This window comes from Amphiprion ocellaris, chromosome 24 (assembly GCF_022539595.1).
Source record: "Amphiprion ocellaris isolate individual 3 ecotype Okinawa chromosome 24, ASM2253959v1, whole genome shotgun sequence".
In the NCBI taxonomy this organism is placed as follows: Eukaryota; Metazoa; Chordata; class Actinopteri; family Pomacentridae; genus Amphiprion; species Amphiprion ocellaris.
Genome location: NC_072789.1, coordinates 607,972 through 630,669, shown reverse-complemented (window position 1 = coordinate 630,669; position 22,698 = coordinate 607,972). Strand labels below are relative to the sequence as shown.

The 22,698-nt window shown below is 37.1% G+C and overlaps 2 protein-coding genes across 5 annotated transcripts in view; both read right to left on the bottom strand.

Moving 5' to 3' along the window:
- The window catches only part of atp7b (ATPase copper transporting beta), a 31,003-nt gene extending 19,517 nt beyond the window's left edge, over positions 1 to 11,486 (bottom strand). Inside the window, exons 1-2 of one of the 3 annotated variants that reach the window (XM_023269640.3) lie at positions 11,206 to 11,486; positions 1,113 to 1,860 (exon numbers count right to left, since the gene is read on the bottom strand). In XM_023269640.3, coding sequence (XP_023125408.2) covers positions 1,113 to 1,860; positions 11,206 to 11,361 — 904 coding nt within the window. In that variant the 5' untranslated portion in view covers positions 11,362 to 11,486. Of the gene's footprint in view, positions 1 to 1,112; positions 1,861 to 4,943; positions 4,964 to 8,490; positions 8,569 to 11,205 lie in introns of those variants that run through there. The other 2 variants (XM_023269641.3, XM_055008646.1) reach the window with 2 other exon arrangements.
- A 934-nt stretch (positions 11,487 to 12,420) lies between these two features.
- Positions 12,421 to 22,676, bottom strand: eed (embryonic ectoderm development). Of its 2 annotated transcripts, XM_023269649.3 has the most exons (12): positions 22,535 to 22,676; positions 20,784 to 20,936; positions 19,929 to 20,021; positions 19,018 to 19,083; positions 17,734 to 17,859; positions 16,108 to 16,189; positions 15,620 to 15,711; positions 15,094 to 15,227; positions 14,907 to 15,012; positions 14,355 to 14,513; positions 14,181 to 14,254; positions 12,421 to 13,260 (listed from the first exon to the last, which is right to left on the bottom strand). In XM_023269649.3, the coding sequence occupies exons 1-12, from the start codon at positions 22,652 to 22,654 to the stop codon at positions 13,134 to 13,136; spliced, it is 1,332 nt and encodes a 443-aa protein (XP_023125417.1). In that variant the 5' UTR covers positions 22,655 to 22,676; the 3' UTR covers positions 12,421 to 13,133. The 2 variants fall into 2 exon arrangements, with proteins under 2 accessions (XP_023125417.1, XP_035803760.1); XM_035947867.2 differs by lacking the exon at positions 19,929 to 20,021.
- Positions 22,677 to 22,698: the final 22 nt, after the last annotated feature.

Here is a 22,698-nt window from a genome sequence, read left to right as displayed (position 1 = left end):
ACAACTTCCAGATCACAGTGTCTACAAAGGAACACAACATTTAGTCACCTGGAATTGAACCAGAGAGGATTTACTTTAAAATAGACAAAAAAAAACAACAAAATATGCCAAAAATGAGACGCATAACCACAAAAGCGAGAAACAAAAAAGGACAAAAAATTAGACAAATGACACGAAACAAAAGAGAGAAAAAATTAGACAAAAAAATTACAAAGCGACAAAAAAATGGATAAATGACAAAAACAAGACAAAAAATGACAAAAGCGAGAAACAAAACGAAAAAAAAACTGGCCCTCCAGAGGGTCCAAATACTAAATACTCATTGTTCTTTTGACATTTTGTGTCCCATTTTTGTAACATTTTGTCTTGTTTTTGTTTTTTGTCTTTTTTTTGTCTGATTTTTATCGTGTCTCGTGTTTTTGTCGTTTTGTGTTTTGCTTTATTTGTTGTTTTGTGTATCATTTGTGGGTTTTTGTCTCGTTTTTGTTGTTTATCCACTGTTTTGTTGCTTTGTAACGTTTATCCAATTTTTTGTCTCTTTTTTGCTTGTTTCGTCTCATTTTGTCATTTTGTGTAATGTTTTGTCTTGTTTTTGTTGTTTTTTGTCTTTTCTAAAGTAAATCCTCTCTGGTTCAGTTCCAGATAGCTGTGACTAAATGTTGTGTTCCTTTGTCGACACTCTGTGATCTGGAAGTTGTAATGTGGAAATGATAAACTGAGGCTGAATGTTGCTGAAACTGAACTTGATTTTCTTAATAAATTTCAGGTTGTTCATGATGTTTAGTAAAAAGATAATTCCTTAAATGTGAACATTTCTGCACTAAAAGGAACCATTAGGAGTTGTGGTTATTTCTAGGTTATTAGCTGTGGTTTTACTGGTCACTGGAGATCAGACTGGGATGAATGTGGAACCTGGACTAAGATGAGTTTGACTCTCCTGGCCTAGAAAAATGGTTGAGTTTTTCAGGTACTAAATATTAAACGACTTGTTGACTAATTTAGATGCATTTTTCCATCCAAACTGGTTAAAACAGCTTGGATGGTGGAAACCTCAGACAGACTGATCCTTACTGTTCTAGATAAACCCCCAGTACTGATTAAAACCACGGTACCGCTGAGCGATGCGTCGAAGCCCATCTCCTCGATCGCTGCCCTGAGCTGCTCCGGATCCGTCAGACTCGGGTCGAAGGCGATCGTTCCCTTTTCCTCCTCCAGCGACACCACGATGGACTGAACTCCGCTCAGGTCGGAGATCCTCCCTTCTATCGACCGAACACACGAGCCACAGGTCATCCCTCTGATCCAGACGGTGGAGGTCTGGGTGAACAGGTTCCTGAAACCTCCTGCAGGATCCTCTGGTAGTAAAGCAGCTTCAAACCCCAAGTCCTCGATCTTCTCTCTCAGCTCCTCCTGAGAAACCAGGAGAGGCTGAAACATGACCACAGCTGAGTTTCCTTTAAGAGACACCTGAACGTATGAAACTCCTGGCAGCTCCATCATCTGCTCTTCGATGGTCTTCACGCAGGACTGGCAGTGCATCCCCTCCACCCGGATCTGCACCGCCGACTCCACGCTGTAGTCCAACGTCTGCAGCTCCAGGACCATCTGTTTGGTCGTAATGGCCGAGGAGTCATAGTCCACCTGGGCCAGGCTGTCGGGAACAGACCAGGACACGGACAAGACTCCATCCAGGCTGCAGATCCTCGTGTGGATTCCCTGGATCTGGAGCTCTGAGGTGAGTCCTGGGAGTCTGAACATGGCTCTGGAGACAGGTTTAGGTGGAGGGTAGAGCTCAGTCTGGCTCCCAGAGTCGTAGGCCAAGTTGTCAAAGCCTCGTTTGTCAGAATCCAGACCATCTTCCTGGAGGGACCAAGGAAAAACCATCAGTTCAGCTTTTTACTCTTCTGGGATTCTACTAAGTGGAGAGGAAAACACTGGAGGTCATTACTGGGTTACTCCATCTGACACACTTTCAGCCCGTTTTTTATCACACGTTAAAATTAGAGCCTGTTTAAAGGATAATATCTCAATATTTCACATTAAAAAGTATTTTGTTTTGTATCGTTCAGGTACACATGGTTCAGAAAATATCACAACCTGATTTCTGCTCTGTGAATGTGTTTTGTAAATGTGGCTCAAAGATGGGATTTCTCATGAGATATTCAAGAGATTAATTGATCTTCTTGTCCAATACTGCAGATTCTTAGTCAGTGACATGATGAGAAATAAAGAGTTTTTATCTTTAATAATTCTTCAGATTTTGTCAAACAGCTGAAACCTGCAGAAAGTGGGTCAACAGGCAATTTTTATAAATGTAAATCTCAGAAAGTATTTGATGAATCAGTCTAAAGTTTCACCGGTACCTTTATAAATATCCATATTTCATAGTGTTTTTGTCAATTTGAGTTGTTTGATCACTATTTTTCTCATTTCTGTCATATTTTGAGTCATTTCAGTCACATTTCTCTCCTTTTGGACACATTTCCAATTGATTTTTTTGTCAATTTGAGTCAAATTTCTGTCAATTTAGACCCATTTTAAGTCATTTCTGTTGTATTTTAAGTCATTTGAGTCACATATTTGTTATTTTGATCATTTCTGTGGTCAACTCAAATCATTTCTGAAATCATTTGGTCATATTTTTGTCATTTCAGTCGTATTATTCTGTCATTTGAGTCTGATTTCTGTCACTTTAGATCCATTTTAAGTAATCTCTGACATGTTTTGAATAATTTCGATCTCAGTTTTCAGGCAAATCCAGTATGTTCAAGCAGAAGTTGTTGATCTCGCAATAATGAGAAAGTTTTCTAGCTATCATGAGGCTGTTTTACCCAAATTATGTCAGTTTTGTCACTATTATGAGATAGTAAGTCTCTGTCACATTTTATGAGAGGATCTCATAATCACAAATTAAAAATCTCATAAATAGATATAATCCTCATAATAGCTTGTAGAACTCCCATTAGAAGTGAATTTAGTTGCAAATAAATGGTGCCACAGTTTAAAACAACCTTCATGTTCTTAGCGTGTTTTTATAAACTTAACTGAATCATTTCTTTGGTGTCGACTGCATCCATGTTGGAGATCTCGTGGTTTTATGTCGTCTATGTTTCTGAGTTTATCGCTGCATTTTTGGCTGGAGAACAAAAACAACCCGGACCTATTTTTAATTTCCTGTTAGCGTGTCGACCCTGTTTACTCTGAAGGTTTCCATCCTGAATCCATCAAACACAAACTGAGGAAACCGTCAACAGAACACCTCCGTTTTCACTTCACTTCTCAAGTTAACTTTCATTTAAAGCCTCAACAAGTTCATCTTCACCTGCTCTGGTCATAAACCTCAAACATTTTAACTTTTGTAGGTGAAGATCGGGTCCCAGCAGACTCTTTTAAACCAGAATCTTAACGCCAGGGAGACTTTTTCTGGTTGATTGAAGGTTAAATTTTAGAAACGTTTTGACTCAGAATATGAAAACAGGCTCCAAAATGCAAAGTTTCATTTCTGACTGGTGCAACTTTAAATAAAAGCTTGTAGAAGTTCCTCAGCTTGGGTTCTTCACGTCGAGTCTTTAACCCTCGTGTCGTCCTGCAGGTCAAATCGAGCCGTTTTAAATTTTTAAAATGAGTTAAAACATACATATATTTTCACAGTGAAAACTTCCACATCTTCAGCATTTTTGGGAAATTTTTGAACATTTTTTGGTGCAAAAAAGAAATGTTAAAAAAAAGTTTCTTTAAGAATATTCAGAAAAAAATCAACCAAAATCCAGCGAATTTTGCTGGATTTTGGTTGATTTTTTTTCTGAATGTTCTTTAGGAAAATATTCGAAGTTTTACATATATATATGTAATCACTTTAGATACTTTTAGGATTGCTGATTTTTGGGATTTTTTCAGATGAAAGCACAATATTTTTTGAGGACAACACGAGGGCTAAAATTTTGCTTGATTTGTAAACCTGTTCTATTTGTTATTTCAGTATTTTAGTGACAATTAAAACCACTTTCAGTCTCAACTGCTTCAATTAGATCTTGTTAAATAAAAACGTCTTTTTTCACATTAATGCGTGCATTTTTAGCAACTTTTACCCAAAAATTAAACACTATTTCCTCTTTAGGATCTTCAGGACCATGAAAATATGCTCTCACATGTAAGTTTTCTAACCTCTGGCTTTTTACTGCATTGTCTGCAGAGTGTTTGCATAATCAGTCTAGAAGTTTAACAGTTTAACTCCATCATAAAGGTAAATATCTGGACTGATTTTAATCTCCTGTGAATCAGCAGAGCAGAGAATCTTTAATCCATGCCGGCTGGACCGGTTCCTGGTTCCTGATCAGCAGAACTTTAAATCTGAGTTTCTGTTCTCGGTCGCTACCTGAGCCTGTAGGAAACCGAAAAAGTCAGCAGATGAGGTTCAGTAAACAAAGTTAAACTCCCACTAGGTGACTTTATCCCTTGTAAGGTTGTCATCTGAAATAAAGTGAACTGCAGAGTCAGTTTGGGGCCCACAAACCCATGACCAGCCCTCATAAGCCTCCCAGCGTGACTCCGCTTACAGACACCTCGCTGGACTGGACCAATGAGAAGAGCTGCTCTGGAACCACTTTCTCATTTCTGTTGCAGGAAAATCTGAACTGAAATTAGTAAAAAAAAAAATCTGAGCAGAGGACGGTTTCAGAGCCAGTAAACTCTGTAATAAAGGCTCTGCTGCAGCATGGTGCTAAACATCACCCCAGATGGGACTCGAACCCACAATCCCTGGCCATTAGGCCACTGGGGCTGCACAGAGATGGTGAATATTCTGTTTGTGGAAATAAAACCAACATGTCCTCGAAACTACAACTGCTGTCAATGCTTTGCTTGAACACTTAGAAAACAAAGAACAGAAAATGTCACAGATGGTGTCTTCTTTCCATAATCTGACACATTTCTGGAACCTTTACCTCTTTTTTTCACCACCACCACTGCAAATATCAGTTCTGTGAAAGCTCTATATTTACACCATCTTGGTGTTTTGCTTCAGTACACCTAAAGAAACAGACAAAACAAAAAAGAAAACCAGTCAGAAGCTTCACTAAAAAGCTAAACTAAGCTAATTAGCTGTTAACTAGTCAACATTTAGTAGTGTAGGGGCACCTGTATAGCTCAACAGGTTGAGCAGGCGACCCATGTACAAGGGCTGGTCCCCGACGCAGCGGCCCCGGTTTGATTCCCGCTCGTGGCCCTTTGCTGCATGTCTTTTCCTGACTTTTCTCCCCATTTCCTGTCTGTCTCTCACTACACCTATCAAATAAAGCCAACAAAAGGCCATAAAAATAACTTAAAAAAAAAAACAAACATTTAGTAGTGTAGCTGTCAGAAGGTCTGGCGTTGTTGGTTTGGTTTGTAATTGAAGATTTAGTGACTAAACTATTCAGATATCTGAACTGTAATGTTCTCACTAAAGTTACTGCACCAGAACCCCAAGATGGGAATGAAACCACAACCCTGTCTGAAAGGCCAGATCCATTAGACCACTGGGGCTATAGTTCACCTCATTATACACATTTTAAAAATCCCCTTCATGTTCAATATTTGTCTTGAACTGCAGAGACCAGAACTACAGCTGTGAGTTACAGTAGAAGCAGAGTAAAGCAAACACTGAATTATTGACTGCTGTTCAAAGTGCAGCAGCGCTCTAATAAATCTCCTTCAGCCAGGAAAGTCCACCTACAGTCTGCTGGGTGTTTTTAGGACAGATTCTCACTCTGTTGGTCTGTTTCTATGATCATACATGAGTTCTTTGAAGCTCTTTCCTATTAAGCAGGAATGTTCCAGATGTTTTAGATGCCAAACTACATTTTAATGCACTGATACTTCCTGTATACAATGATAACAAAGTTTAATCTAATCTTATATCTAAAAACAGTAAAGAGAATTTAAGGATTTACTTCTTTCTGTAGCATGTGGATACTTACATGTACAATTACTAGTAGTTTACATGCAAAACAAGCTGCTCATTGACCAACAACACAAACTGTATCACACAAATGCAAAATTAATCGTCATAAAAAGCATCTAAGAGTTGCTGTTGTCCGTCGCATCATCTTTAAACCATTTAAAAGCATTAAAAACTAAACATTGAACATTTCCTTTAAAATTTCAGCACAATTCTGAGATTTTTAGTGTTAAATAGAGGCAGCTAAAAGAAGATTCAATGTATTATTTATTTATTTGTCTCAAAATTACTGTAAAATACAGATTTTGCAGAGATAAACATGCACTTACTCGCTAAATGAAATAAATTTTTGGAAAGACGGTGTACGTCAGCAAAACGTTTCATATTTATTAAAGCTAATTATGTCCGTACAGAACTTAGCTTTTAGAAGGTCTGGTGTTGTTAGTGTGCTTTGGGTAGTGTAGTGACTTTACCTGTAGTCACTGAGGTGGCAGTTGGTGTCCTTTAGTCTGACGCGTGCGGCTTCAAATTGAAACAGTGTCTCTGCTCATTTTTACCGATGTTTCATTTATTGACGGCATTGCAGGCAAGTCATCATTCAGTCAACATTAAATCTCCAATAAACCAATATTATACAACCTGACAACATTCACCTGCTTGACACGGCGTTTGAGCACGGTCGAAAACTGTTCGGCTTCATTCTCCAAACTGCACAGCTGCATTCATTCATTCATTAGCCATTATATATGCAGTGGGCAACCCCGTGGCTCCTAATGCCACACCCACACAGTCATACCAACATTCATAATAATAAAACAAAGAGATCATATTTTGGCTCCAATAGGTAGTATGATTTCAGATTTAGCATTAATCTAGCACAACAAGTTCAGTTATTCAGGTATCAGACCATCAAAAATGTTATTTAAATGAGACTAAAAACACAACGCACAAGAGTTAGACGCTGCACTGCTCAGCTAAACTAGTTAGCTTTTAGCAATTCAGCGTTTAGCTTCATTTAGCTTTTTAACTACTCGTGTACAACTACAAACTCAGTTATTGAAATATATGAGCTGTAATTTAAAGACAATTTACCATCCAAATTGTAATTAGACATCAGGTTAAAAATAAAAAAACACAGGAGAGTCAGAAGCTAATCTGCTAAGCTAGGATAGTTAACTCTTAGCTGTAAAAGCACGACTTTTGTTATTCTTTTTTCTATAATTAAATCATTTGGCATTTTTCCTGTTAATTTATGTGATAAAACACTACACATAAAATCCCAATGAATCCTCAAGACTTAGAAGCTAGTATGCTAAGGCAGGCTAATTAGTGTTTAGTATACCAGTTTTTAGCTAGCTAAGGAAGTGCTATTTTTGTTTTTTGTTACTCATGATTCTGTGGCATAAGTTAAAAATTTGGCTTTTAACTGTTTATTTGTGTGGTAAAACACTCAAACACAGAAAAATCAAAAGAGTAATTTAAACACACCTTAACTAAATAAGATTAGAATAAATCCACAAGAATTAGAAGCTAGTCTGTTTAAAGTAGGCTAATTAGCGGTTAGCTAATTAGTTTTTAGCTAGCTAGGGAAGTGCTACTTTTGTTAGTCGTGTTTCTGTGGTTTAAGTTAATAATTTGGCTTTTCACTGTTTATTTATGTCGTAAAACTAACAAAGTCAGACACAGAAAGCAGGAAAACAATAATTTAAACACAGCTTAACCACATAAAATTAGAATAAATCGACACGAATCAGAAGCTAGTCTGCTAAAGATAGGCTAGTTAGCGTTTAGGTTACTAGTTTTTAGCTAGCTAAGGGAGTGCTACGTTTGTTTCTCATGTTTCTGTGGCATAAGTTAATAATTTGGCTTTTTTCCTGTTTATATATGCAGTAAAACACTCAGACAAACACAGAAGCATCAAAACAGTAATTTAAATGTAGCTTAACCACATAAAATTAGAATAAATCCACAAGACTCAGAAGCTAGTCTGCTATGGTCGGCTAGTTAGCGTTTAGCGCAACGGTTTTTTAGCTTGCTGGGGAAGTGCTACGTTTGTTAGTCGTGTTTCTGTGGTATAAATTAATAATTTGGCTTTTCACTGTTTATGTGTTGAAACTAACACAGTCACACACAGAAAGCAGTAATTTAAATGCAGCTTAACCACATAACATTAGAATAAATCGACACGAATCAGAAGCTAGTCTGCTTAAAGTAGGCTAGTTAGCTTTTAACCAGCTAGCTTTTTTTCTGTTAATCCTGTCTACAGTATAAATTAAATGCTTCACTTTTGGCTCTTTCTGGGGTTTTTTCAAATTAAGAGTTATATTGGGGCTTCTATAATGTGTTTAAAAGTATTATTATAACTGTAAAATGCAGATTTTGCAAGGAAACATGTGGAACTAATCCCTAAATTGAATAGTCTTTTAGACAGATGGTGCAGGTCCCCAAAGCTTCTCACATTTATTTTACCTAATTAATGTCCCTACATAACTTCAGCTTGTTTTAAACTATTTAAATAAGAATAATTGGTAATAAACAGGTGTGCTGCCTACCTGCATTATGACTGTCTACTCGTCTTCTTGGCTTTCCTTTTGGCTGCTGCATAGGAATATGTTGGAGGATGTGTTGTGTTTATATAGAAGATGAAAAAACAGGTAATGTTGGTTGGGTGTCTGCTGCACCAGTCACATCTCTGCTCTGAAATAATCTACCTGTTAACGTCTATGTCAGCATCACTGATTGGCCTCGATGAAGGGAAATAAATGACTCTGACCTGAGTGAGGAAGGTGAATGTTTGAAAATGTCCAGATTTATTGCAGGAATTTGAACACAGCATCGGATTTTATTAAGAGGTTTTATTCAAATCCAAACATTTTAATAAATGTTTTATTGTTCTAATGAGAAGAAAATGTATTATTTGACTTAAATTGATGGTTGAAATATTCACAGCGAAGCACAAAGTCACTGAAAAAGCCTCAGATCTGGAGTTAAAATGGGCCAGTTTTAGCCTTTTACCTTTAATTATGTACAACAAGCTGGATAGCATTGAATTAAACCTACAGGAAGCTGCTGCCGTTGATCAACCTGCGTGTGTTTAATTACACTGAACGACTGGCATGATTGCGTTACATCCCTCTGGCTTTAGTCCAAAACTCAAACAATAAGCACATTCAGCCTGCGTTAGCAACCAGAGGATAGATGTTACACATGATAAATGAACACGTCTGTTGAAGGATTTCACTTTCAAACAATTCCTCTTTTGTCCAGGGCAACAAAAATTTAACAGATCTAACAGAAACATGAGCTTCTAACACTTTAAACACAAAAAATTAATCTTTATCAACCTTTAAGCTCCCAACATAGTGATTTTCAAGAAGGATTTAAGAGGTGCAACTACCAAATATTTCACGAATATTCAAGAAAAGTCTGAAAAATTCAAACAGTTACTTGTTTAATCTGCAAAAAATTACTTTCAGCCAGATTTGTGGGGCAGATTGTGATTTTAGGGAGTTAAAATTGCAGTGAAATGAACATAGCCAATATTCTGCAGAGTTCTACTCTATAAAATACTGTGAAGACACCGCTGGACTCCGCACCACCATCTGCTCAGCTGTGATCTGTTCTCTGCTACGTGTACTGCAGAGAATGTTTTTTGAAACAAAGGACACTATTCTGAGTATTTTTCTGCATTCTGGAATGAAAAGTTTTCATATTGGTACATCTGGACAACACATATACTGATAATATACTAGTGATCAGATGATATTAGCTGATTTATCGGTTGAATTACATTTTGTCTTATTACAACGAATCATTTAATGTCACAGAAAAAGCTCCAGCTGTTGAAATATATCTTGATAAACAGCTAAAATAGTTGTTCACAGTTACTTTATACTTGATTATAAAGAACCGATGAAGTTTTCTTTTATACTTTACACTGCTTAGAAGTGACAGAATAGAAAAAAAGTAAAATATATATAAATATATATTGACGTATTTTATTCATATTGAAATTCTTTACTCTGAGGAGATCAAACACAGTTTAGAACTAATTTTGTCCATTTTCAGTCATTTGATGACTCAATATATCAACTACTAGTTTAGTGTAGTTTAATAGTTAGAAGAAGAATCTAAAGTTGTCATCTGGTTTCACATCTTTAGAAAAATGCAAAAAATGTGAATGTATTTACATATTTTACATTATTATTTTACATATTCATTATTCAACAATTTCTGAACTAATTTAATCACTTTTTTCTGTCCTCTGACTGATCAATGCATCCACTAATCGACTGGAGTTGTAAATTAAAGTGTCATTTTTTTAATGAAGTTTTATGTGTTTCTGGGCTGAAATTTACATTTTGTGAGATAACTGAAGCTGTCAGATAAATGTAGTGGGGTGAAACATGAAGATAGTGGGGAACAAGTTGTATACTTCACAACAGTTATTGTGTAAATTTACTTTAGCTGACAAAAAAGGATAAAATAATGATGTAGAGCAATTTTTGAAACCTCCAAGACAGAAAACTCTCCACATTACTGCCCTCCAGAAATGGAAAAAAATGGTTTGAAGTTCTAGTTAGGGAAGAGAAATGTGTATTTTAGAAAATAAAAAATACAAAAAAAACCCCCAAAAAACAAAATGAATGTATTGAAATATATTCATTCTTCTTCTCAGAGACTGATTTTTTTTTTCAGTAATTTGTTTTATATGAAATATTTAAATACTTGTAAGGTTTCAATGTGTTGTCAGATCGGTGTGATGGAATAAAAGTTTCAGTATCGATGTCTGAAACGTCTCCTCACAACTGTACTTGAGTACTAGTTACTTCAAATGCTGCTCGGCTGACAAAAAAGCCCAAATAATGATGTAGAACATTTCCTGAAACCTCCAGACCAGAAAACTCTCCACGTTACTGCCCTACAGAGCGCTGCCACTGCCACTGTTAGAAACTTAAAGATACAACAATATTGTAATTCCATTCATTATTGAGCCATTTATATGAACATCTCTTTATTCTGAGGAGATCTGAAACTAATTTTATCCATTTCTAACAGTTTAATTTACATTAAAGTCTGATATTTGAGCTGTAATTTGGATTCTGATCAGTTTAATGGAATAAAAGGTTCTGAAAGTTACTTGAGTAAAAGTACTTCGTTACTTTCTCCTGCTGACTTCAGACCAAACTTTCACATTAAGACTTCTACACTAAAGCAGTCAGACTTAGGAGCAGCTGCAGATGTTCCGCAGATGTTTGCGGACCTACCGTCCACGGTGGCGCACAGATCCTCCCGGTTCCTCCCGGTTGGACCCCGCAGCCACAGCCCGGTTTACACTCCACCATGCGGATCTGCTCCTCGGTCCCGGACCGGCCCCTGGTCCCGGTCCTGGACGGGCTTATGGGCGCCATGGGAGAGAACATGTCTGAGCTTCCGCGGCAGATTCAGTTTTATCTGGACACGGAGAGCTCCGAGGGCAAAAGTCCGCAGCGGGCAGCCGCTCGTTCCGGAGATAAGAGGAGCAGCGGAGCCAGACGTCATGGTGGAGCTCTGAGCTGGAGGGCTGGAGGGCTCCAGGTCCGGGGGGAGGCAGGAGGGAGGCAGGGGGGAGGCAGGGGGAGACCTCCCACCACATGACCCCTGCATGGAGGGCACAAAGAGGCGCAAAGACGCTGCGTAAAAGTGCCCAAAACCTCCTTCAGGACTCTGAGATCAGACTCAAGTCAAGCTCTATTTAACCCTCCTGTTGTCTTCATTTACTGGAACCAAAAATATTTATAATTCCTTAAAAGTTTCCCTTAAAAGTTTATTTTAAAAAAAATCCCCAAAATTTGGCAAGAAAACTCTTGTATTTTCAAAAGTTGAGGAAAAATCTTCCAAAAAATCCTCAAAATATCTAAATGTACATCAGTCCCTAGTTACACACCCTTAACCCTTGTGTTTTTTTGGTGGGAAAAAAATGTTAAAAATGTTTCTTAAGAACATTCACATAAAAATCAACCAAAATCCAGTGAAATTCACTGGATTTTTATGTGAATGTACTTAAAGAAAATATTAGAAGTTTTACGGCATCATTTACACTTTTGGACTGTTTCCTTACATTTAACATGTAAATTAATCTTTCTTTTCTGTGCTTGTACTGGTTATCTTTTTTTTGCATAATAGAGAAAAATTACAGCAAATTGTCCCAAAACAATGAGTTACCAACAGTTAAACGTCTTTACAGTGACTGTTGAATTGTACAGAACAACATGGTGTCATCAGTGGAGGTTTATGTTCCATCCAGATACAGGAGAGATGATATGAAAACTGCACCCTGTGGAAGACTTTTTTTTTATCTTGAACAAATACTCACGTTACATTTCTGATCCCCACGCTGCTGTCAGGACACGAAGTAAGTCTGAAATGGAACTTTATCAAACCAGTCGACTGTCAACTGTCAATGAAACTGCAGCTGAGATTCAGAGAAAAAAAAAACATGATGTCTTTAGAAAAATAACTTTTATTCAATCCAAATAAATCCAAGTACATAACGACAAACAGCCTCCCCAGTCCTCTTTATTAACAAGAGATTTCAGTCCAAAAAGTTGAAATAAAAGTCGGACAGCAACAAAAATAAAATAAAACTCACGCTAAATACCAAACCAGTGTCAGATTTTATCACACAAACCGACTCTTGAGCAAATATTTACAAAAACCTTTTATTGAAGGAACTCAATAAACGATGCGACAACAGTGAGAGTGTTTGTGTGGAGACAGAAAGCAAACAAAAGAAGAAGAAGCATCGATGTAGGAAACACAATTATTGTTTACTTCCATAAAAAACGTGTCGGTCAGTCGATGAATCTCGACTGATTTTTCTTAAAACAAGCGAAAAAGATGCTGTAACTTCCTCTCATCTCTGTGGTGTTGATATTTCAGTAAATGCATAGAAACTAGAAGGCACACAGAGGAACATTATTTAAACGTTTTGGAGAAAAACGCATCAGTTTTAGTACCTGTTGTGGCTCAAAATTTCATCTAAAATTCCAGTTTTGTTGTTGGATAAAAATGTGGGAATTCATCTTTTTTGGGGGGAGAAAATTTTAACTGCTGGACCACATGTGAGACTGAAAGTGTTTTTCAGAGTGTTTCTGGACAACAAAAAGCTCTACGGGGTAAAAGGAAGCGACAGAAACCTTCAGTGTGGAGTCGTTCAGCGCTGTCGATCCCAGCGCCAGATGGAGGCGTCGTCGCACACCGCGATCAAAATGCTGCTATCACGACTAAAACTGGTCTGTCGAATCGCAGACGTACATTTAGGGAGGGTCAGAGTGGTGCACCTGAGGACAAAAGAAGCAAAAAAACAGGAATATTTATACCAGGGATGTCCAACATACAGCCCGCGGGCCAAAAGTGGTCCTCAAAGTGTAAAAATTCCAGAGAAGACATTAACTGCGGATTGTAAATTAGTAAAACTATAAATTTAAAATCATTTCTAGACCATGACAAGTTGTTTGGATCAGAAAGTAAAATACTAGATTGTTCATTGTTCTTTTGCCGGTTTGTGTCTCATTTTTGTAATATTTTGTCTTGTTTTTGTCGTTTGGAATCCAAATATTTGGATCTCAAAATAAATATTTGGATACCACCGTCATGACCGAATATTCGGATCCAGCCCTTTTTTAAATTTCACTTGTATGGTTTCTATATATGTATATAGAATTTTTATTTTTTTTATTGTTCATTTCTTTTTTTTTAGATTGTTAGATTTGTGTGTGCTAGCCCTAACCATATATATATATATATATATATATATATATATATATATATATATATATATATATATATATATATATATATATATATATATATATATATATATAGATATAGATATAGATATATAGATATATAGATAGATAGATATAGATATATAGATATATATATAGATATATAGATAGATAGATAGATAGATAGATAATGGCAGAATTATTCTTCAGATAAACTGCTAGAAGTTCAGATTATCTGTGAATATTTCTTTAGTTATTGGGTAGTTTCTGATGTTATACGGCAGACAATAAGTAGAGTTTTCACCTTCTTGCAGCTTCTACATCCTAAAAAATATGTTAAACTATTGTTAATGTAAATAGCAGACTGCTTTTGATGTCACTGGAACATCTCTACCAACCTGTTTCCCAACATTCATGTCTGTCTTCCCCTCAGTGGCAGCAGGAATGTTCTGTTTCTGCTGCTCTCCACTTACTTGGCTTTATGAGGATCTTCTACCTCCAGGTCCCAGACGTAAAGTTTCCCCACCTGGTTCCCCAGAGCCAGCATCTGTGGAGCAGCAGAACTCCATCACCAACAGAACATCTGTGTTCTACTACCCCGCCAAAATAAAGGCGTTAAATAGAAAAAGTGAAATAACATCACTGACCTTCTGCCAGAAGTCCATGGAGAAGCGCATGTACCAGATGTCACACTGGCTGTAGTCAAAGCGGCCCAGAATCGTCACGTTGGACTCGTTGGGTTTGATGTGGTCGATGTCGTCCTCCATCTTCCCTGGTTTCCAGCAGACGATGGCGTTTTCACACGACTGCAGCAGCAGAAAAAAAACAGCTCTTAATGGAGGTTTGTTCTGCCTGCGGGGTCACTTTTAAAACATTTTAATGAGCAAAACTACATTTAAAAGCAACTACAGATGAAGAAATATACACTACCGTTCAAAAGTCTGGGGTCATTTAGAAATGTCCTTATTGTTGAAAGAAAAGCAGTTTTTTTCAATAAAAATAACTTTAAATGAATGATAACGATCTGTTAGCACATGGATAAAAGTGGGAGTTTTCATGGAGAACATGGAGTTGTCTGGATGAACCCAAACTGTTTAACGGTCGTGTAGATATTTTCATTGTGTCATTTTGAGTTTCTGTGTGTAGAATAAACTGCACATTGAGTTGAAATTCTCTCTGAAGGACTTCCTGTCCCTTACCTTGGACAGAATCAGGTCTCCGAGCCACCGAACACAGTCCACATAGTTCCTGTGGATGTCTCGCGTTGAGAAGTCGGGGAAGTGAATCTTCTGGGAGACAAACGGCCTGAAGATAGAAAAGAAGCCTTTATAGTAAAATGCCAAAACTCTGTGACTAAAATGAGCTCAGGAGGAACAAGATCTTTACCTGTTGGTCTTGGAAGGGTTGTACTCATACGACCCTCTGATGGCTTTCTGCATTCTCTCTGAGTTGATTCTCCAGAGCTTCAGCGAGTGGTCCATCCCACACGACATGATCTTCTCACCCAGGAGGTCGAAATCCTGCAGGAGAATAAAAACACCTGCTGGTTTCATCTATTTAGGAGCTGGTTTTATCTGTTTAGGAGCTGGTTTTAGTTGCTAATGTGATCTCAGTATCTTTGTCTCTTTAGAACAGTTTCCTCCCTGATGTAGGGGCTGAAATAAAGGCTTTTATTTAACCCTCGTGTCGTCCTGCGGGTTAAATTAACCTTGTTTAAAGTTTGAAAATGTGGGAAAAAAAAATATTTTCACAGTGAAACTTCTGATGTCCACATTTTCAACATTTTTTGGGAAATTTTTGAAAATTATTTGGTGGAAAAAAGAAATGTTAAAAATGTTTCTTAACATTCAGAAAAAAAATCTTTATAAATTTTTTTATTCTTTTTAACGGGATGTAATTGAACTAAACTCACGGCGCTCAGGACTTCGTCTCGGTGACCTTCCACTCCTCCAAATATGGCCACTAGAGTGTCTGTCTGGATGTTCCAGAGCCGCAGGGCGTGATCTGAGGAAACAACAACCATTTTATATGAGCAGTAAAGAGAAACATCCCTCACTGCCAGATAAATGATCCCACACCTACTGAACATTTACTGAACTGTTGTTGAAGGTTTCTGCTGCACGTTCCAGTCTAATAAAAAGATGTCAATGTCCAAAATGAGCAGGAAAACAATCCCTCTGATGAAATAAAAGATTAAACTTTCACATGACCCACATCTGCTTTGTCTCAGATTAAAGAACCTCCTGACAGACACATGGTGGGAAACCTAGACTGTCCCTCTGCTGACCTACAGAGTCCACACCAGGAGGACAATAAGGAAGTGATCCCTCCTCTTCCTCCTCCTCTGGGTCAGGAGTCAGCTGTAGAACGATCTGGAGGCGTTTGTGGGTTTGGTTTTACCTTTGCTGACAGACAGCAGGAGGTTGGGATCTCTGGGGTGGAACTTGAGCTCATTGATGGCGTTCCCGTGACCGACGTAGTGCTGGACAGGTGGTAAACATGGAAGATTTATTATTTCTGAGCAATAAAGGAGCAATCAGCAGGAGTTAACTCAGCAGGGAGTCAGTTATAGAGGCTAGTTTTATATTAGATAGTTGTCAAAATGCATTTACTGATGATTTACTGGGGCTCAGTTCATTAAACACATCATTAATGAAAGTATTTACTCCTTTACTGAACCTTTTTATAACATATATGGTTTTTAAAATGTATAAAGACAATAAAGTGCAGCAGATTTTAAGTGAAAACTAAAACTACAATGATTCAGTGACTAGTTCTCAACTATTAAATGTATTGCCAGCTGTGCTGTCAATAAATTAACAATTTTTTCGGAATTTTTTAAATAAAAAAAAGTCTAAATTATGAGATTTCAGCTTGTTAAAAGTGAATATTTTCTGGTTTCTTTTCTCCTCTGTGACAGTAAACTGAAGATCTTCTGGCACAACAAGACATTTGTCATCTTAGACTTTAAGATCAACACTTTATCGCCTGACATTTTAAACCAGAAGTGTTCAACATGCGGCCCGCGGGCCAAAACTGGCCCCGCAGAGGGTCCAATCCGGTCCTCAAAGTGTAAAAATTCCAGAGAAGACATTAACTGCAGATTGTAAATTAGTAAAACTAGAAATTTAACATAATTTCTAGACCATGAAAAGTTGTTTGGATCATAAAGTAAAATACTAGATTGTTCCTTGTTCTTTTGTCATTCTGTCTCATTTTTGTCGTTTTCTGTTTTGCTTTATACGTTGTTTTGTGTGTCGTTTTTGTCAGGTTTTTTTTGTCTCGCTTGTGCTTGTCAATCAAACTATATTTATGTCTACTTTTTATTGTTTTGGTATCTATTTTGTCGTTTGTCTCATTTTTTGTCACTGTAATTTTTTTGTGATTTTTGGTCTCGTTTTGTTTGGTGTTGTTTGTCTGTTTTTTCATTTTGTGTCACTTGTGTTTTGCTTTATTGTTTTGTGTAGCATTTTTGTGGTTTTGTGTTTTTTGTCTCGCTTGTGTTGTCTATTTTTTGGTTTTGTTTTTCGGTTTTGTCTCGTTTGTACATTTTTTTGTCACTTTGTAGCTTTTTTGTCTAATTTTTTGTTTTGTTTCATGTCGTGTCTCATGTTTTTGTCATTTTATGTCTCGTTTTTGTAATATTTTGTCATTTTTTGTCCTTTTTTTAATCTGACTTTTGTGGTTTTGATCATAGAGTAAAATCCTATATTGTTCACTTCAGGAAACCCCAAATGTTTCTTAAACTAGGAAAATTTGCATCCATTAATGACTTTAAGAACATCATAAAGAATACAGTGAAGGAGGAATTTTTTTTTTTTTTTTCCTTCAGAGGTCACTGTCCTTGAACAGCTGTCCATCTGTTTTATTGTGTGTTATTGTTTATTTGTGTTTCGTGTATCTGTTTTATCGAACTTTTAAATGTTGTATGGCTGATCAGTCTGGACTAAGATGAGTTCTAGAGGATCCCCAGATGAATGAACAATAATAAGGCCGAGTTTGAGTCTCAGTGAGGACAGAGGGTACCTTGATGCACTGCATGGTGATGTGGTTGATGACTCGGATGATTCCTCTGGACCCGGCCACGGCCAGCAGAGGATGGCTGGTGTTGGTGTCGTAGGTCCAGGCGCACGTGTAGAAGTTCTCATCGGCCTTTTGACACATTTAGTCAAAGAAATCAAACTGAAAAGTCTCTTTTTAGTGGCTCCTGTCACATTTATAATCACCGTGGGTTCATTTTCACTACAATCTAAAGTCCTGCAGCTCCATGGAAACAAAAGGAAAGAGAACTCAGACATGTTTTCTGTGCAGAATGTTAATTTCTTTGAAAATTATTTTACATATTTGAAAAAAAAAAAGGATTAAAAACATGTAAAATAGTTCTCCAAGTGTCCACAAGTGTTCCTAACTCTAGAAATAATGCCGAGTCCACATCCTGCTGATATTTAGCTGTGTACATTTTACATTCGTTTGACTTTTACAGTTTGCAGTTGAGCCAAAAAGCTGCTGAATATTAGTCGCTTGACTGTCAACATGCACAGAATTTATAGGTTTTTACAGAATCTGTTTTGTGCAACCAATACAGAAAGGAATTTTAAACAAATATTACGATTTTAAGCTGAAATTTTGATATTTGTTCCCACAATAGTGCCACTAAACATAGTCAGCTTCACAGTTGCACCAAAGGGTACAGAACTGTTGGCATTTTGCAGAATCTTTTCACAGAAAATGGTTTATTTTTGGCAAATTTTTAAATGACACGTGCAGAAAAAAAAAAGCAATTTTGGTCAAATATTCCGACTTTTACCTTATTCTTCATTTGGATGACACATTGAAAGTTAAAATCCACTAATTCTATCTGTTTTAACAGTTTATAATCAAGGTGTTTCTTCTGTTCTCTCAAACCCCAGGGTAGATTGTGGGGTTTGGAAGTTCAAACTAATATTTCTGCTTTATGTTTCACAGCAGCATTCTGTTTACCACTGAGCAGCTTCTCTAAACCAGCTAAGACTGTTGGAGCTCCTCAGAGCTGATAAAGGAAAGATTTCATGTTTTTATAGCAGCGATCCTAAAGACTCGGCTGCTCTCTGCTGTACTTCAACACTCAAATGATTCCCAGAAAACCAGACAAGTCTGACCTGATCTTAATCCTCCCTGGTCGGGTTCAGCTCAGGTGAGGAGGATTTAAACTCGTCTCTGCTGTCGTCTCAGTAATGAGATTCAGAACGAGAGCAGCAGGAATGAAAAGTGAAAAATGACACCGAGGAAGTAGCAGGTTTAAGCAGCAATAGGCAGCAGGTGAAAGGATACGTCAGCATCAACGTAGGACTGTAGGAGTCTGATTTCCCCCTGAGAGTGACATTCATACAGAGTTACCTGGAGAGGAAACACAGGTGTTAGATCAATAAAGGACAAACAGAAGTTACAGAAACAAACAGGGAGATGTGTCGCTGCTAAACCAGGGCTTGAGCAGGGATTTAAAAATGTTTTTAGACCTTTTAAAATATGTTTAAACGGTTCAAAATAAGAAAGAAACAAATGAAAATAAAGCTGTTCATCAAGTGCATGAAATCATTGATATTTGTTATAAAGTGGTTTGATAGTTCTGTCTTCTTCAATTTGAGAATGTGCTCCTGTTTTTAAGCATATAACAGAATTTTAGTCTCTCATACTGTGTAGTTTAAATAAAGATTAACAGCAAAGGTAAAGTAAGAGCTGCAGCTTGAGTAAGAGTCATTTCTGACGTTAACATCGGGGCTGCAGCTGTCGATTATTTTAGTAATTTAGTGCAGAAAATGAGTCGAATGATCATTAAACCTCCTGTTTGTGTGACGAGTTGGGATGTCTGATATTATCAGCCCGATATTGGCATAAAAGTGTAATATTGGTCAATATTGTTTTCGTTTTTTTTGCCTATCATGAAAACGATGAAATAATGCCCTGATTTCGTCGGCATTTCCTGGCACGCAAATGATGACATCATCAAACTGCGCTGTGAAGCTGAAGTCTGGCTGCAGTAACAAACTTGCTGTGCCTGACTGACAATAAGTCTGTGGTTTGGAATCATTTCCAAGCCCACATATATTGGTATCCGTTGATACTGGAATCAGATATTAAGAGCTGGACAATATCGGCAAAAAAGCCAATATCGGACATCTCTAACAATAAATACGCAAAAACAAGGCTTTGAAAATCCTAATGTAGTAATAATATTTATTTACCCTGTTACTGCCGACTGTAGCAAACACCAGCGGGTCTCCCTCCTTGCTGTGCCAATTAAACTGGACCCCAAACAGCGGCTGGCTGTGGTCCTCCTAATAGATATAGATACTATGATATAGTTATTAAAATTAAAGTTTATGAAGGGCTTTGACAGACAAAGAGAAACCAGGACACTCAGGATGCAAAAAAACAAATAAGACAAGAAAACACAAAACACCAAGAAGGAAAAGCAATAAAAACTTAATCCTCGTGTCGTCCTGTGGGTTAAATTGATCCGTTTTAAAGTTTGAAAATGTGAAAAAAATATATTTTCACAGTGAAACTTCTGATGTCCACATTTTCAACATTTTTTGGAAATCTTTGAGCATTTTTGGTGAAAAAAAGAAATGTTAAAAATGTTTCTTAAGAACGTTAAAAAAAAATCAAATCAGATTTTTTTGTGAATGTTCTTCAAGAAAATATTAGAAGATTTACTGATATATATGGAATCACTTTAGATATTTTTAGGATTATTTGGAAGATTTTTACTCATTTTTTGAAAATATTTACAAGAATTTTCTCGCCAAATGTGGGGGATTTTTTATTTTTTTTTTTAAATAAAACTTTTAAGGAATTATTGGAATTTTCTTCCAGAAGGTTTTGCAAATTTTCAGAAATTTGGGGAATTTTTTTGCTGAATTTTTGGATTTTTTCCAGACAAGGAAACAATATTTTTTGGTGCCTATAAATGAAGACAATACGAGGGTTAATAACAAACAAACATTTAAAGGTAATAAAGTTCTTAAACTGTTTGTTTAGTTTTATTGGTACTAATAATTAAACCTGGACTCGATCAGGGCCGTGGATTGACTCACCCTCAGGCTGTTGACACACTTGAAGGAATATCTGCACTTCTTGGACTTCCACTTGCCCTTGCCCCAGCTCTTCCGGCCCGGGGCGTTGGCGGTGTTGGTGGGAGTGTCTGGCCGCTCTGCGTTGGTCCCGCTCTCAACGCTGACGGCATCGTCCTGCAAACACAACGAGAACCAGGAGTTATTCTCTGAAAAATCATCCCCAAAGACGTATCATTGAGACCAGAACAACCATCGCTTCTTTCCAGCATCCGTCTGGAGCTGCTGGTTTACTTCTATAAGCACATTCTGTTCTGACAATAAGCTGTTTCTGCTCCTTTTACCAACATTATTACTGAGTTTAGTCACAATTTATTCAACCACACACTTCAGTGAATGCAACTACAGTGTCCCAATGTCAGTGAATGCAGCATTAGATGACTGTTGGCCCGAAGTGTAGTTCGTCCTCAAACATCAGAGAGCAAAACACACCAACAGCTAGAACTTTAGTTTGTTTCTTCCAGCTGTTAAAGATTTATTAAATACCGGCAACATCAGAATTCAAATGAGTGACTCCGAACAGATAAACACAGCTGTAACTTTATTATTTTATATATTATAGTTAATTATCCCCAACATGAAGACAGAATCAGTCAGAATCTAGCATTAAATTAACCTGCAAACCTTCCTTCCCACAAAATCATAAGTAAATCATTTATTGAATCTGAGCTCCATCACAGCTGAATATTACTATTATTTTACTGCAAATGTCTGATTATTTTATTGTCATATTAAGTTTTTCTGATAGAGATTATTCAGTTTTGAAGCAGGGACATTAAAGTTCAAACTGATGTGATATAAAACGTGACAGAAGGTAGTTAATAAACAATGAAATCCCCTTTAATTAGATCAGGGGTTACATCAGCTGTACACATGATTAGTAGTTTAACTGGAAAATAAAGTATGTCAGTCTGGAATTTATTAACTGTTATATTAATATGTTTACGACCGATTTATATTCAACAGCATGATAAAATTTTCATGTAATATCACTTTACTACTGCACTGTAATTGCTAGTATTCTTTTCTTATTTTGTTTTAGCTAGTTAGTTTACATCTTAGTTCTTCTGCATTTCTTACTCATGTTATTGTCATTTCGTCTGAGCAACATCTGGCACAAGAATTTCCTGCAGGATTAATAAAATTGTAAGATTTTCACTGACACTTATCTGTTAAACTTTAAATTATTCTATTCCAGCAGAAGATGTTGAACATGTTCATTTTGTATTTTAGATCTACTGAAATTCAATAAACAGAAAAAGCTAAAGACGGTTTTGATTTGGCTTCTTTGCTAATAAGAAGAGGACTTGATTCATTACTTACAGCTCACATGTCTCTCCAGCTTCTGACTGAAACCTTAATTCACCAGTTTATTTAACTATAATTTACATTTGTAATAATATTAGCCCTAATTATTAGCTGCTACTGCTAAAGCTAGCTTCAGTTTCCATGTGACTGTCTGCAGTTTGGGAGTAAAATCAGCAGTATTAGTGTGTGGTAATAAAAGGTAAAGTGTGCAGCCTGTGTGTTTAATATTTCAGAGGTAATAACAGGTTTTTATCTGGTATTATCATAATTCCAGTCCAGCCGGTGCGGACGGACAAAGCTGCTAGCTAACCCTTTAGCCGCTCGGCTACTTTAGCTCGGAGCTAACTCTCCGGGAGCCCGGAATAAAGCATTCATCGCGGAACAAACACCTCGGTTCGGCTGCTTACATTCTCGTCTCCTGATAAATCGGGGTTACTGTTCTCGTCACTGCTCAGTTTCTGTTTTTTCGCCGGTATTTCTTTTCCCGCTTGGGACGGGGACTCGGACATGTTCTTATTTTCCCTCATTTTGGACCAGACTCCGCCTCTTCCGGTCCGCCGCCGGAAGGGCC

Coding starts and splice junctions, on each gene's coding strand:
- eed (XM_023269649.3), bottom strand. CDS start 22,654: ATGAGGGAAAATAAGAACATGTCCGAGTCCCCGTCCCAAGCGGGAAAA. Junction 15,228..15,619: donor GAGACGAAGTCCTGAGCGCC/GTGAGTTTAGTT, acceptor ATTCTCCTGCAG/GATTTCGACCTCCTGGGTGA. Junction 13,261..14,180: donor GAAGATCCTCATAAAGCCAA/GTAAGTGGAGAG, acceptor TTTTGTCCTCAG/GTGCACCACTCTGACCCTCC.